Raw genomic sequence first — 12,145 nt, 5'->3', positions numbered from 1 at the left:
CCTCTTCCCTTTCCACGTCCCAGCCCGGTCCGGGTGCGCGGCTGGCGGCAGGGCGCTCCGTGCGTATTTATGTTCCGCCCCGCCACAATAAAATCCGCCTCTTTTCTACATCCTGCCGTGCCCCGGGCGCTCCGTGTGTGTGTGTATTTATGTTCCGCCCCGCCACAATAAAATCCGCCTCTTTTCTACATCCCGCCGCGCCTCCCTCGCCCCGCCCGCCGCATGCGCGCAGCCGGCCCGCACTAGGCCGCGCTCCGCCCGCCGCCGCCGCCGGGCCGCGCTCCGCTCTCCGGGCGCCGCCGCCCGCCCGCCGCCGCGATGATGATGATGGCGCTGAGCAAGACCTTCGGGCAGAAGCCCGTCAAGTTCCAGCTGGAGGAGGACGGCGAGTTCTACATGATCGGCTCCGAGGTGCGGCCCGGGCGGGAGCCGGGCCCGGGCCGGGCCGGGGGACGCGGGGGCCGGGCCGGGGATGCGTGAGGGAGGCTGCGCTCCGGGCGAGCAAGGGGCGGAGGAGAGCCCCGGTGCGGGGCAGCGGCCCGCCGGCCCCGCGGGGCCCCTCTGCCCCGCTGGGCGCTGCCCGAGGGCCTCAGCCGTGCTGCGGGACGGGAGGAACCAGGGCTCCCATAAGGGCGGCCCCTGGGACCCGCACGGGTACGTGGGGAACGGATCCTCCCCGATCGCAGCCTGAGGCCCCGCTCCCGATCACCGAGAATCATTTCTGTACACCGTTGTTGAGGGGTTGGCGTTATTTCACATGCTGCGGGGCAGCGAACCCCACAGCTGGGCCTCTGGGCTCGGGAGCAGCACCAAAATCAGCCAGTGCAGCTCCTTCTGCCTTGTGCACATTCTGGTCAGCACACACCGGCGGGCAGTCTCAGCACCCCGTGTCTGCGCTGGCACTGGGTTGTCCCGTGCTGAGAGGGTGTTGAGCCTCCCTGACAAAGAGCCTTATTCAAGCAAGAAACACTGGCCCTTTAGCACCAGGGAAACAGCTGAAAATGGGAAAAAGTCTTATAGCCCCCAACTTGATGTAGAAAAGGGACTATTGGCTAAGTTTAATTGCCAGCTCTGTTGGTTGAGCAGTGACTGAACACCTCTCGCTCTCTCATGTGAAATGTAGAGTTTGAAAGCAAACTGTACCTGCAGTCAGCTGAGCTGTGAGGCTGCCATACCAGGTACATGGAGAAGAAAAAGGGTTGTCTTTTTTATCTACCATTAATTTCTGTCTTTTGATGAGCACTGTAGAGTGAAAAATGTAGCTAAAAACAAAGATCAGAAAAGAGTCTTCTCAAACAAGGAATAAAAACCTTGCTGTGTGGCAGTCTGCCAGTGTCCTGGCAGTCTAAAAATTTGATTTCAGAGTCTAGAAATAGTTGTATTGTTCAGCAAGGCCTGCTGTAGCTTTCAGCACAGGTGAGGATCTTATGCCAGGAAGAACAGAACTGCTTTACAGATGGTAAGTGAATCTGAAAGAGGACTCTTGGCAGCAATCACATTTTTGATGTTCAAAATGTTTAAAACAAAATACAAGTCTCTGGGCATTTGCTGTAGTCAAAAACAAGTCTAGATGACGGGGAGGTTCAAAGTAAAAAATAATGTGTCAGAGCTGGGTTTCTGGTTTAGTTTTATTCCATCTGAGTGTTGCACATTGATATGGAAACTGAAGTAAAGAAGGGGTAGGTTGTTCAAAAATACATGCAAATGAAAGGAGTGTTTTCCTATTAAATTGCCTATTATCAGTAGATGGGAGGTATTTTGGATCTAGTGAAGTAAGATAGCACCAGTGCAATAAATGCTGATAAAAATATCCTTTTCTGTATTGCCAGAAAAATCGCGGTGCTATTTGATGCCAAACACAGCACAAAACCGCACCAAAAACACCCTCTTAAGAGGTCCTTCTTATCATTAAAAAGAGCTGAATTTCTTCCAGCCTCTGCTGTAACTCTCCTAAATGGAATCCCAGGCCACATGTCCACTTCTCTTCTTGCAGGTGGGGAACTACTTGCGCATGTTTCGGGGCTCCCTGTACAAGAGGTACCCCTCTCTCTGGAGGCGCCTGGCCACGGTGGAAGAAAGGAAGAAGATTGTGGCCTCTTCACATGGTGAGAAGATGAGTAAACATTCCCAGAAATGTTTATGGAAAATTTTGCCTTGAAAAACTGTTCCTGGTGATGCAGAAGCTTGTGCACCTTGAGGGCTGTGTGAATCACTTCAGACTGCCCCAGTGATGGAGCACCCTGCAACGGTGGCACTGGTGGCTCCTGGCTCAGCCTGGCAACAAATAGCACCTGATCAAAAACATTCTGAAATGGAAACATCCACCATGGAATTCCTAGGGTTGGCTACATTCATCACAAAGCAAAAGCCACATCTCCAAATCAATACCATATTCCAGCAGAGATTTTTTTGTAGACTAAGAGAGGCGTCTTTGTCTCTCTCATCAAATAGGCAGAAGTGTTGCAAGGATGCCCTATTGAAGATGTGCATCTTTGCTTAACTTTGCTTCTAGCAGTACTGGATGTTTGTGCCTGCCAGAATTTGTGGTGTGTTGCTACTGATGTGACTGCTACAGGGAGAATATTGGTATTGTTTTTGTTGAGGGACTAATAGCAAGCAGTTAAATTTCTTAGCAATATGGCTTCTTGTATGTTCTGTAGACTAAAGCATAATAAAAAGAATGGTTTACTCTGGGCTTATGTCTCTTTCCTCCATGTATCCTGCTGACCTCTTGCTTTCTTTTTTCCCCAACAGAAAATCAGCGGTCTCACAGTCCCCGAAGATGTAAGTCTCATCTGTGTGTTATTCTTAGCTGTGCTAGAGGAAGAATGTCCACTGTGACCTTTGGTGCTATTGCAATAATATTAATGTCTAATCCTCTTCCTCTGATCTCTGTCTGTGGTCGCCCTAACTGTGCCTCCCAATCCCATGCCTAACTCTCCTTTCTCAGAACCTTAGCAGGACTCTCCAGTGCAGATGGTCTCTGTCATTCAGCAAGAGCTGCCCTGAGGTCTCTCCCCCTTCCCCAAGTCTTTAACAGCTTTTCTATCAATCCTTGCATCTCTATCTCCGACCTTTAAGTCCACTGAGCATTGTTTTCTGGCCTTGTAATCATCTACAAGAAGATGAAACCCAAAGGACACTTGTATCTCTGTGTTAGTCCCTCCTGCAGTGACAGAGAGGGTTTGTCACTATGTAGCCTGTTAATGCTACGGTATATGTAGCCCTTTTCTGAATTAATTGTTGCCATCTTTCCTGGTAATAGATCATGGCTACACAACATTAGCCACTAGTGTGACGCTGCTAAAGGCCTCTGAAGTGGAAGAGATCTTGGATGGAAATGATGAGAAGTACAAGGCAGTGTCTATCAGCACAGAACCTCCTACCTACCTCAGGTAAGCAGTGTTGGTGAGGCCGAGCTCAGAACGGAGCTGCTTGGAAGATGTCAGCTGGGGCAGGAAGCACGAGGAGTTCCCTAAGCCCAGGCCATTGTGCAGGGCTTGTTTGCCAGTCTGCATTAAGTATTTGCAGTGCTGGGCAAATGGGGATCTCCAGAGTGTAAGGATTGGGTTACTGACCACATAAAACAGGAAGAAAAATCTAAGTGTTTGTTAATACAACTTCTTTTACAATTACTGCATTCCATCTGTAACAGATGTTTTACAGAATGCTCTCTGCACATACTGCCTTTTGGAGACCTTGCATCTCTCAGCAGTCCTTTTGTAAAGTATAGACAGAAAATCCAAATATGAATCTAGTATTTATAAAGGCGCACCTGGATTCATATCTGGTGGATATTTGCGAGCTGGAGAATGGCCTTCCAAGAGGCTGATGTGGAACACGAGTTCCTGGTGGAACAGTAATGCTGATGGTCCCAGAATAAAATAGCAGGAACTCGTAATACACTTAAAGTTTAAACTTACACCCTTCCTTAAGTAGCAGCAGTGGTGCTGGGGGCCTGCAGGTTAACATCCAGTCTCCTTCAGAGAGCAGAAGGCAAAGAGGAACAACCAGTGGGTGCCGACCCTGCCCAACAGCTCTCATCACCTGGACGCCGTGCCGTGCTCAACAACCATCAACAGGAACCGCATGGGCAGGGATAAGAAGAGAACATTCCCTCTGTGGTAAGACAGCTTCCTGCTTCTGGAAAGTGGGAATAGTTAGCAAAATGACATGCTGCCAGGGTAGTACTGATGAGTTCATGTAATGCTGTGATTCATCCCCAGCTGACAAAAAACCTACAGGTCATTAACTTGGAGGTTCTTAGTTAAATTGTGTGTCCTGAGGCTCTATGTTACAGTAGCCATCCATGGCTCAGAGTGGAGGCTTTTCTTTTGTCAGGAAAATGGCTCATTCTTTTCCTGATGAGTTCCTTCTACTTCCTGCTCATTTGTTGAGCAGTTGTCATTTGAGAAGCTTGCAGACCCTCTTTGTGAAGGACAGGCTGCTTCTCACTTCCATGTACCAGTAACTTTGATCTAGTTTGTTTAGTGGAAAATGCTGCTGAAGCTCATGACTAATGTTTTTTCCATTATAAAACTTAAGTTAGCCAAGATAAATCTAATCCTAGGAAACTTCCTTGTTTTATTTGCAGGAATGTGTTATGATAGATGTAATAAAAGGTGATAAACTGGTATTAGTTGCCACAGCCTGTAAGCTTGCATTGAGGACTCTGTCTGTAGACAGATCGGGGAGATGGAGTGTGGGGATTGCTTCCAACAGATGTTGCCTTCCCTCTGTGGATGCCAGATGTGTCATATGCTCGTTGCATATACTGTGCTGTTGCTCTCCACTTTAGCTTTGACGACCACGACCCAGCAGTGATCCATGAGAATGCATCCCAGCCAGAGGTTCTGGTTCCAATCAGGCTTGATATGGAAATTGATGGGCAAAAACTCAGAGATGCATTTACGTGGAACATGAATGGTATGTAACAAGGAGAGTTTCCTGAGACTGGAGAGGTAAAGTTGTGTCCATCACCAAATGTCCTTGCCCCGTACAAACAAAGCTTTAAAGGTCTCCCACTCTGGGGGAGCTACAGTGCCTCTGCCTACAGTGCTTGCATCTCTTAGCAAATGCTCTGCCACTTCCATGGGTTGCAGTCATTCCTGGACACATGTAGTCTGAAGAGTTTAACTGGCAGATTTTCCTGGGCCAGTTCATCAGCTCAGTGGTCTGAGAGTACTCTGTTAGCTGAGGTTAATGGCTGTGGCTTCTGTGGCCACACTGGATACCGTGGAGCAGGTAAAGAAGGCTGTAAGTCCCTGTATCAGTGTGTCTGCCCTTACAGACCTGGCACAAAACACCCTTTTAAAAGCAAAAGGTAATGCATTTGGGATTTCCTTTGTCACCTTGCCCTGTGGGATTTTGTGTGTTTTGTAAGTGGCAGACATTAATTTCTAAGGAAGTTTACAGTGTTCATTCTTGTTCTGTAACAGAAAAACTGATGACCCCAGAAATGTTCTCGGAGATTCTGTGTGATGACCTGGATTTGAATCCTCTGACCTTTGTCCCTGCTATTGCATCTGCCATCCGACAGCAGATCGAGTCGTACCCGACTGACAGCATCCTAGAGGATCAGTCAGACCAACGAGTTATTATTAAGGTAATACAGGAATGAGCAGAATGAGAGCTGAACCATTTGGGTTTCTCCAGTTAGGTTATGGGAGACTAAGAGTACAAAAGCTTCTCTCAGAGCAAAGGAGCTCTTAATTCCAGTCCTCCAACCAGATTCCCCTTTGTCCTATGTATTGAGAACAGAACCAAGGTGACAGATGATTGTGCCCATGTGCCCAGCCTCTGAGATGGTGAAATAGTTCAGTTAAAGCATTGCCATCTTCCTTTGGAAGAGCTGAGCCTTGGTAAGCAATGCTGAGTTGTCTTCATGGTACTGAAATGAAGAATTCAGTTAAGGAAGTCTGCAGATTGAACTAGGAGTTACTGCTTTGTTCTCTTCAGCCTCTGCCTCGTCAGTTCAATCACCTTGGACAAACCTTTGTGAAAGTGGAAACAAATAACCTGTTTCTTCCCATATCTCCAGCTGAACATCCATGTAGGAAACATCTCCCTCGTAGACCAATTTGAGTGGGACATGTCAGAGAAGGAGAACTCACCAGAGAAGTTTGCCTTGAAGCTGTGCTCAGAGCTTGGCCTGGGCGGGGAGTTTGTCACGACTATTGCCTACAGCATCCGGGGACAGCTGAGCTGGCACCAGAAGACCTATGCCTTCAGGTACTGAACTGCCATCTCCTTGTCTGGCTCTGGGGGCGTTTGTACTTCATGGGCATTTGCATCAGTGCTGACCCGATTAGGAAGGTTTTGTTTGAAATCAGTCCTTACGGCTTGCACCCATTCTCTCCACCTTAAAAATTCTTTGTGCTTGTGCCTAAATATCTTTTCGTGATGGATCTAATACATTTCAGGACCAAATATTGATGAAATGTCAGCTTCTGTTGACAGAATTAATTAACAGGGATAGTTCCTCTTCTAATGTAAGGTCGTGATGAGCCCCAGATACATTTTTTTGTTTTGTTAGCTTTGCCTATCTTGGGCTATCCACTGTTTCAAGCTTTGGACTGATGAAAACTGTGCCTCTCTACCCAGACTGATGTTAGAGGTGGGTTGATCATAGGCCCTTCTCACAGCTGGAATTCAGCATTGTCAGGTTTCATTAGTCAGCCTTGTAATTTGTCTCCTAAATGGCTTCCAGTTGTGCTGTGCAGCGTTCTGTGGTGAGTTCCTGCACTGATGTTATCCACAGCACAGTGCTGAGTCTGCAGCTGTAACAGTCCTTTAATGTACACTCAAAGGTTTTGTGACCTCGGTCATGGTGACAGGCAGGGAAGTTTAAGAGTTCAGCAAATGCTGTGTTTGCAGGAGGAGGGAATGGCACTGTTGACACCAGTTTTGTAGGGGTCGAGTCAAGGAAGCAGCCCAGGGAAACGTGCCCAGCCCTGTCCCACCTCAGGCAGAGGACAGTGACTAGTTGGAGTGGGAGTAAGCAAAGAGGAGCTGGAGACTGTGGGGAAGCTGGCTGCTGCCATGAGCTCTGCTCCTTCTTCCTGCTCCATCCAAAGGGTTCCTGTCTGGTCAGCTTTCTGTGAGAAATAGAACCTGATCTGCTCTGGCCTAGTTGCTCTTGCACTGGTCTCACTCTGCTTCCTCTGGGTATAGTTCTTATCTTGCCAGTCTTTCACAGCATCTGCCTGATTCTAAAATGATCCCTAGAGTGATTCATATTAGAAAATGGAAAGGGACCCTTTAGCACATGTGAATTAAACTCTGAATTAAATAGTTAGAGTGTGTGTACATCCTGCTGATGTCCCTTGGAAGGCGGGAGGTGGCTTCTACCTTTCCCTCCATAACCTTGGACTGCTACTGGCAGTTTTGGCTTGGGACTACATCCAACAACAACGACAACAAAGCAGTGGGGTGGGCATTTCTGAGAAGTGATGGGAACTTGCAGGGTGGTAGATGAGAACCTGACACATGTTGTGCTGCAGCACTGTCTGCATTGTGGCCTGCAGTGAAGTGTCTGTCCCTCCTGCCTGTGCTTCTCCACGTACTGCAGATATCCAAGAAAGTAATCTGTGTATGTGTTGACTCTTGGGAGTGGGGTTCATTTCTCCCTTTGCTTCTGCTCAGTTGCTGGAACTTGCAGCAACTAAAGTTTTAGTCAGTACTGCCCAGGCTCGTGTGAATGCCAGCTTTACACTATTGTCTCCAAAAACATGTGTTGGGCCATGGTACCAAAGGGTGCTTCCTCTTAGGGGTAGTTCAAACAGGCAGATTTCAGGCCTTCTCTGCGCTGTGGCAGTATTGCAAGAGGGAGAACAAAAAACTAAAAAAGGAACCCCACCAGAACAAAGTACATAGACATGAGCTGTTCAGAGAGAAAAAACCACCTAATTGAAACCTCGTTTTTTTTTTTGTCATAGTACAAACATATCCTCCTCTTCCCTTTTTTCTTCTAGCAAAGGAGTACATTTGAAACCTTACAGTGATTAATAATATTTGGGTTCTGTGGTTGGTTAGTTCCTGAATTTCCAAACCACAGGAGTGGTGATTGCTCCAACATCATTCCATTGATGTAAGGAAAGGGTCTGCTTTAGATGTATCAAAAGAACTTTAATATCTCAAGGGACTGAGGGTTTGAGAAGTCATGAGCCTCTTAATCATCTGAGGGAGAGGTGAAACTGTCTTTTAGTTGATGAAAGCCAGGGCACTTTTTTCAGCTGGGCTGCTCTGTGCAAAACAAGGAGAGCCTGAAGTCCAGTGGCAGGGCAGGACTGGAGGCAGACAGCTAACTGCTGCCTGTGGGATTTTCAGGGGCTGTGGGCTGTGATGTTCCCTCCTGTGTGCCGAGTGTCCTGGTGGCAGCACACAGCACCTCCCAGCCAGTTTTGCCTTTGAGACCTGAGTGATGGCACAGGTTCTGCCACACACCAAACCCACGTGCCTGAGGAGTCACCTTTCCAGAAGATGACGTCTCCCTGCTTTGTTGGTGCACCCCTGACTCTACTGCCAGAAGCCAGGAGCCTGAGCAGAGGCAGTGCCTTGCTCTTCTGGGATCCCTGCAGCTGACAGTGCCTTTCAGCCATTCTGGCAGCAGCACTTTCCTCCTCATCAGGAAAAAGCAGTGGAGGAGGAGCTGTCTTACTGTAGAGGCTGGGAGATGAGAAAGGATTTTTCAGTTTCTCTCTGATTCTTTGCTATAGAAATGTGGTATCTGAGTTGCTTTGCAGTTAGGTTATGCATGAGTCCAGCTTTCCATCCCCTATTTAATTCAGTGAATGCTCAGTGTTAAACATAGTGAGGTAGAGATCATGCTATCACTAACAAAACCCCAGTTAATATCTAATTTTGCCTGGAATGTGTGGCATTCTGGGACTAAGATGAAATTCCTGGGATGAGTGTTGTTTAGTGGATGTCAGCAGTACTAGAAGTAGATTTTATTAAAACTTCCTCCCTGGATCAGATAGCAAAGGCTCTGGATTAATTTTTCATGGTAGCATTACTTTGAAGACTTGTTATTTTAACTTCTTAGCTTTGATGCAGATGTTGTGTGTTCCCATGATGATTAGCATTTGAGTTCTTTCCTGAGGGAATGAGAGGGCTGCCTGTGAGTGCTGAAGTCCTGTGTAGGGGTGCACGTCCCTGGGGAGGGGGCCAGATGTGTGTGCACACCTGTCCCAGGGCTCCTCTCGCACACACACTTCTGCAGCTCAGGCTGAGCCACTTTTGAGAATTCAAAGCAAACATTTACATTCCGAGGCTCCTCTATATTTATGCTGGGCTTCCGGCTCCACTGTCAATATTTGGGAAGCTACTCTTGGTCAATTCCTGTTGACTTTTACTGAAAAGCAGCTAGTGAAGCAGTAAATATTTTGTGCATGTGATAATACAGCTGGTCAGGGCAGAGGAATCTCTGAGGAACAGATCTTGTGACTTGGGGCACAGCCTGGTGTTTAATTTCTTGTTAGCCACAGCAGATCCTAAAAGTCTGCTCTTTCCAGTGTCAGGCTCCCAAGAAAGATTTTTGCCAGGGGAGAGCTGTCAGGGCTGTGCTAGGCAAACTACAGCTAGGGAGTGAGAGCTGCAGAACAGCCAGGCTGGACAGGGAGCCTGGGAACAGTCCTGGAACAGGACTGGAAGGGAACAGCCAGGCTGGACAGGGAGCCTGGGAACAGTCCTGGAACAGGACTGGAAGGGAACAACCAGGCTGGACAGGGAGCCTGGGAACGGTCCTGGAGCAGGACTGGAAGGGAACAGCCAGGCTGGACAGGGAGCCTGGGAACAGTTCTGGAACAGGACTGGAAGGGAACAGCCAGGCTGGACAGGGAGCCTGGGAACAGTCCCAGCTCCTGGGCTGCGCTGGGAGAAGCGCTCCCAGGATTGATGGACTGGGAGGAGCTGTGCCTTTTGGGGTTGAACCCTGCCAGCCAGGGATGTGACAGCCTGCATGGGAAAGAATTGCAGGTCCAGCACAAATCCCTCCTCAGTGCTGGCTGGAGATGGGTGTAGCTGCTTTCTCAGAAACTTCAGGTTCCACAAGGGTGTAACCAGGAGCCTGTGGTGAACTTCAGGGACTCACACTGCACTAAGTAGAGCGAAGAAGGAATGCTGAAGCCTGAGACACTGTAAATGATGCTCTGTTGTCCCTGTGCTTGTCCCTGGGCTGGTGACCCAGAGGAGTGCTCTGGGCCCGCTGATGGATGTTGCTTTGTTGCCCTGTGCCCTGCCCTGCAGCGAGAACCCTTTGCCCACCGTGGAGATCGCAATTCGCAACACGGGGGACGCTGACCAGTGGTGCCCTCTCCTGGAAACCCTCACAGACGCTGAGATGGAGAAGAAGATCAGAGACCAGGACAGAAACACAAGGTACTGCCACTACTTTGGACAGTTCTCTTGGCCTGTCCCTTGACAGAAGCTTTGATGTCTGTCTTTCCCTACTGAGAGCTAACTGTCAGGATGCCAGCCTTGCTCACAACAGAAGCTTTAGCTTCAGGGTATTCAGCTGTCATCACCTTCCTCCACAAACATTGAAATGTCTGCTCTACCATCTCCTGCTTGCAGGAAGCTTCCTTTTTTTTTAACCCATTTTTTATTTTCCTTAGGCTCTTTGCTTGTCCAGGGGAGTTGTTTGTATAGGAAGGCATGAATCAAACATATTGGAGTTTCATGCACTGTCATGCTCCCTAGAATCCTGCCACAAAGCTTCCTTTTATGTAGTGTAAAGTTCAATTTGATGTAGCAATGGGCAAGCTCCCAGCTCTAGCCTGAGTGATGCCAACCTGTTTACCAGCACGGGGAGCACTGTGTGGTTCCAGGAGAAGCTCTGCCTGCCAGAGACCTGCTAAGTGATGTTTGACAAGCAATTGAGAGAGCTTGCACCTACTTGATGAAATTCTTCCTGGCAGATATGAAGGAATAGCTAGTATCTCTCCAAAAGATACATTGTGGAAACAGTAAATATACTGTGTCAGCTCTTTCCCAGGATGTTTTTTAAACTGCTGATTAACAGTAGCACAGTCATTTTGTATATCAGCGATGGCTGACTGAAGAGTTTACAGTAACAGTCTGTTCAATCCAAGTTAATGACAAAAAGTGCCCTAACAGCTGTTAGTGAAAACAGTGTCTTTGCCTTACCAACAGGGGCACTCTCAGGTGACTGAGGAGTTCTGGCTAGGAATAAACCTGTCTACAAAGTTGACAAAGCTGTGGCAGCCTCCCCAGAAGCATTGGTTTTGGTCAGACCTCCCATGTGTGTAACATGCACTTACTGTAGCTCTCTCTCTCTCCCTTAGGCGCATGAGACGTTTGGCCAATACTGCTCCAGCCTGGTAACCTTCCTGTTGTGACACTGGTGCTCTTCCTACAGACTTTATCCCTATTCCTCTCCCCAGATGGATCTAGAATTGGCAGGGGTCTTTCTGTCTCTGAAGGGGACACACATTCCACTTGCCATGAGTTCCCAGTACTGCTGACTTCTGCCCCCACCCCCTCCACCCCACTGCCACGTCCCAGGAGCGCTGGGTGAGCAGCGTGACCTAGCTGAGACCTGTGGCAGGTGTTGGAGCCCTTATATACCTGTGTGTGGACAGTGTAAAGATTCTTTTCTATAGGTGCAACGTGCACTCCTAGGACAACTTTTTAAATAAAAGGAATGCATACAACGTAGGCTGAGTTCAGTAAGTTTACATGAACAGTGAATCTCATCATGTTTTGTGCTATTCTGGTAACTGGAACAGGGCCTAATATGAATGCTTTTGGGTATAGTGCTGAACACTCATGTGCATTCAGTTTTCCTGGATGCTGTACTTCAACAGGTACAACAGCCCAAAACTTTTTGGTGCAGGGGAAAGTGAGAAAGATTTAGAACTAGAAGCAGCAAACACTCTAAGGATTGGCCTATTACTAGACTTGGCACAGTTTGCAATGACCTTGGGGAGATGTTCAGCTGGTTTACTCAACACGGTAGAACAGTTTAACTGGAATCACAGACTTAAGAGTCATTTCTGTCAGATGTCAGCCTGGTGTGTGGTCAACCCTGTTTTCTGTGAAGACTGCACCTGGAAAACAGCACAGTCACTGGTAGAGCAGGTAAAGCCTCCAGTCACTGAGACTGCAGCCAGTGCCTTTGCTG

General features: G+C 48.2%; 1 protein-coding gene across 1 annotated transcript; it reads left to right on the top strand.

Moving 5' to 3' along the window:
* Window positions 1-233: 233 nt before the first annotated feature.
* SMARCB1 (SWI/SNF related, matrix associated, actin dependent regulator of chromatin, subfamily b, member 1) lies at window positions 234-11,679 on the top strand. Its single transcript, XM_068209129.1, has 10 exons — window positions 234-411; window positions 1,994-2,105; window positions 2,755-2,784; window positions 3,266-3,395; window positions 3,987-4,124; window positions 4,799-4,926; window positions 5,439-5,605; window positions 6,041-6,231; window positions 10,249-10,380; window positions 11,307-11,679. Exons 1-10 carry the CDS (start codon window positions 319-321, stop codon window positions 11,344-11,346), a joined length of 1,161 nt encoding a protein of 386 aa, XP_068065230.1. The 5' UTR covers window positions 234-318; the 3' UTR covers window positions 11,347-11,679.
* Window positions 11,680-12,145: the final 466 nt, after the last annotated feature.

Source organism: Anomalospiza imberbis, chromosome 18, assembly GCF_031753505.1.
Source record: "Anomalospiza imberbis isolate Cuckoo-Finch-1a 21T00152 chromosome 18, ASM3175350v1, whole genome shotgun sequence".
In the NCBI taxonomy this organism is placed as follows: Eukaryota; Metazoa; Chordata; class Aves; order Passeriformes; family Viduidae; genus Anomalospiza; species Anomalospiza imberbis.
This window is presented reverse-complemented; position numbering and strand designations above follow the sequence as displayed.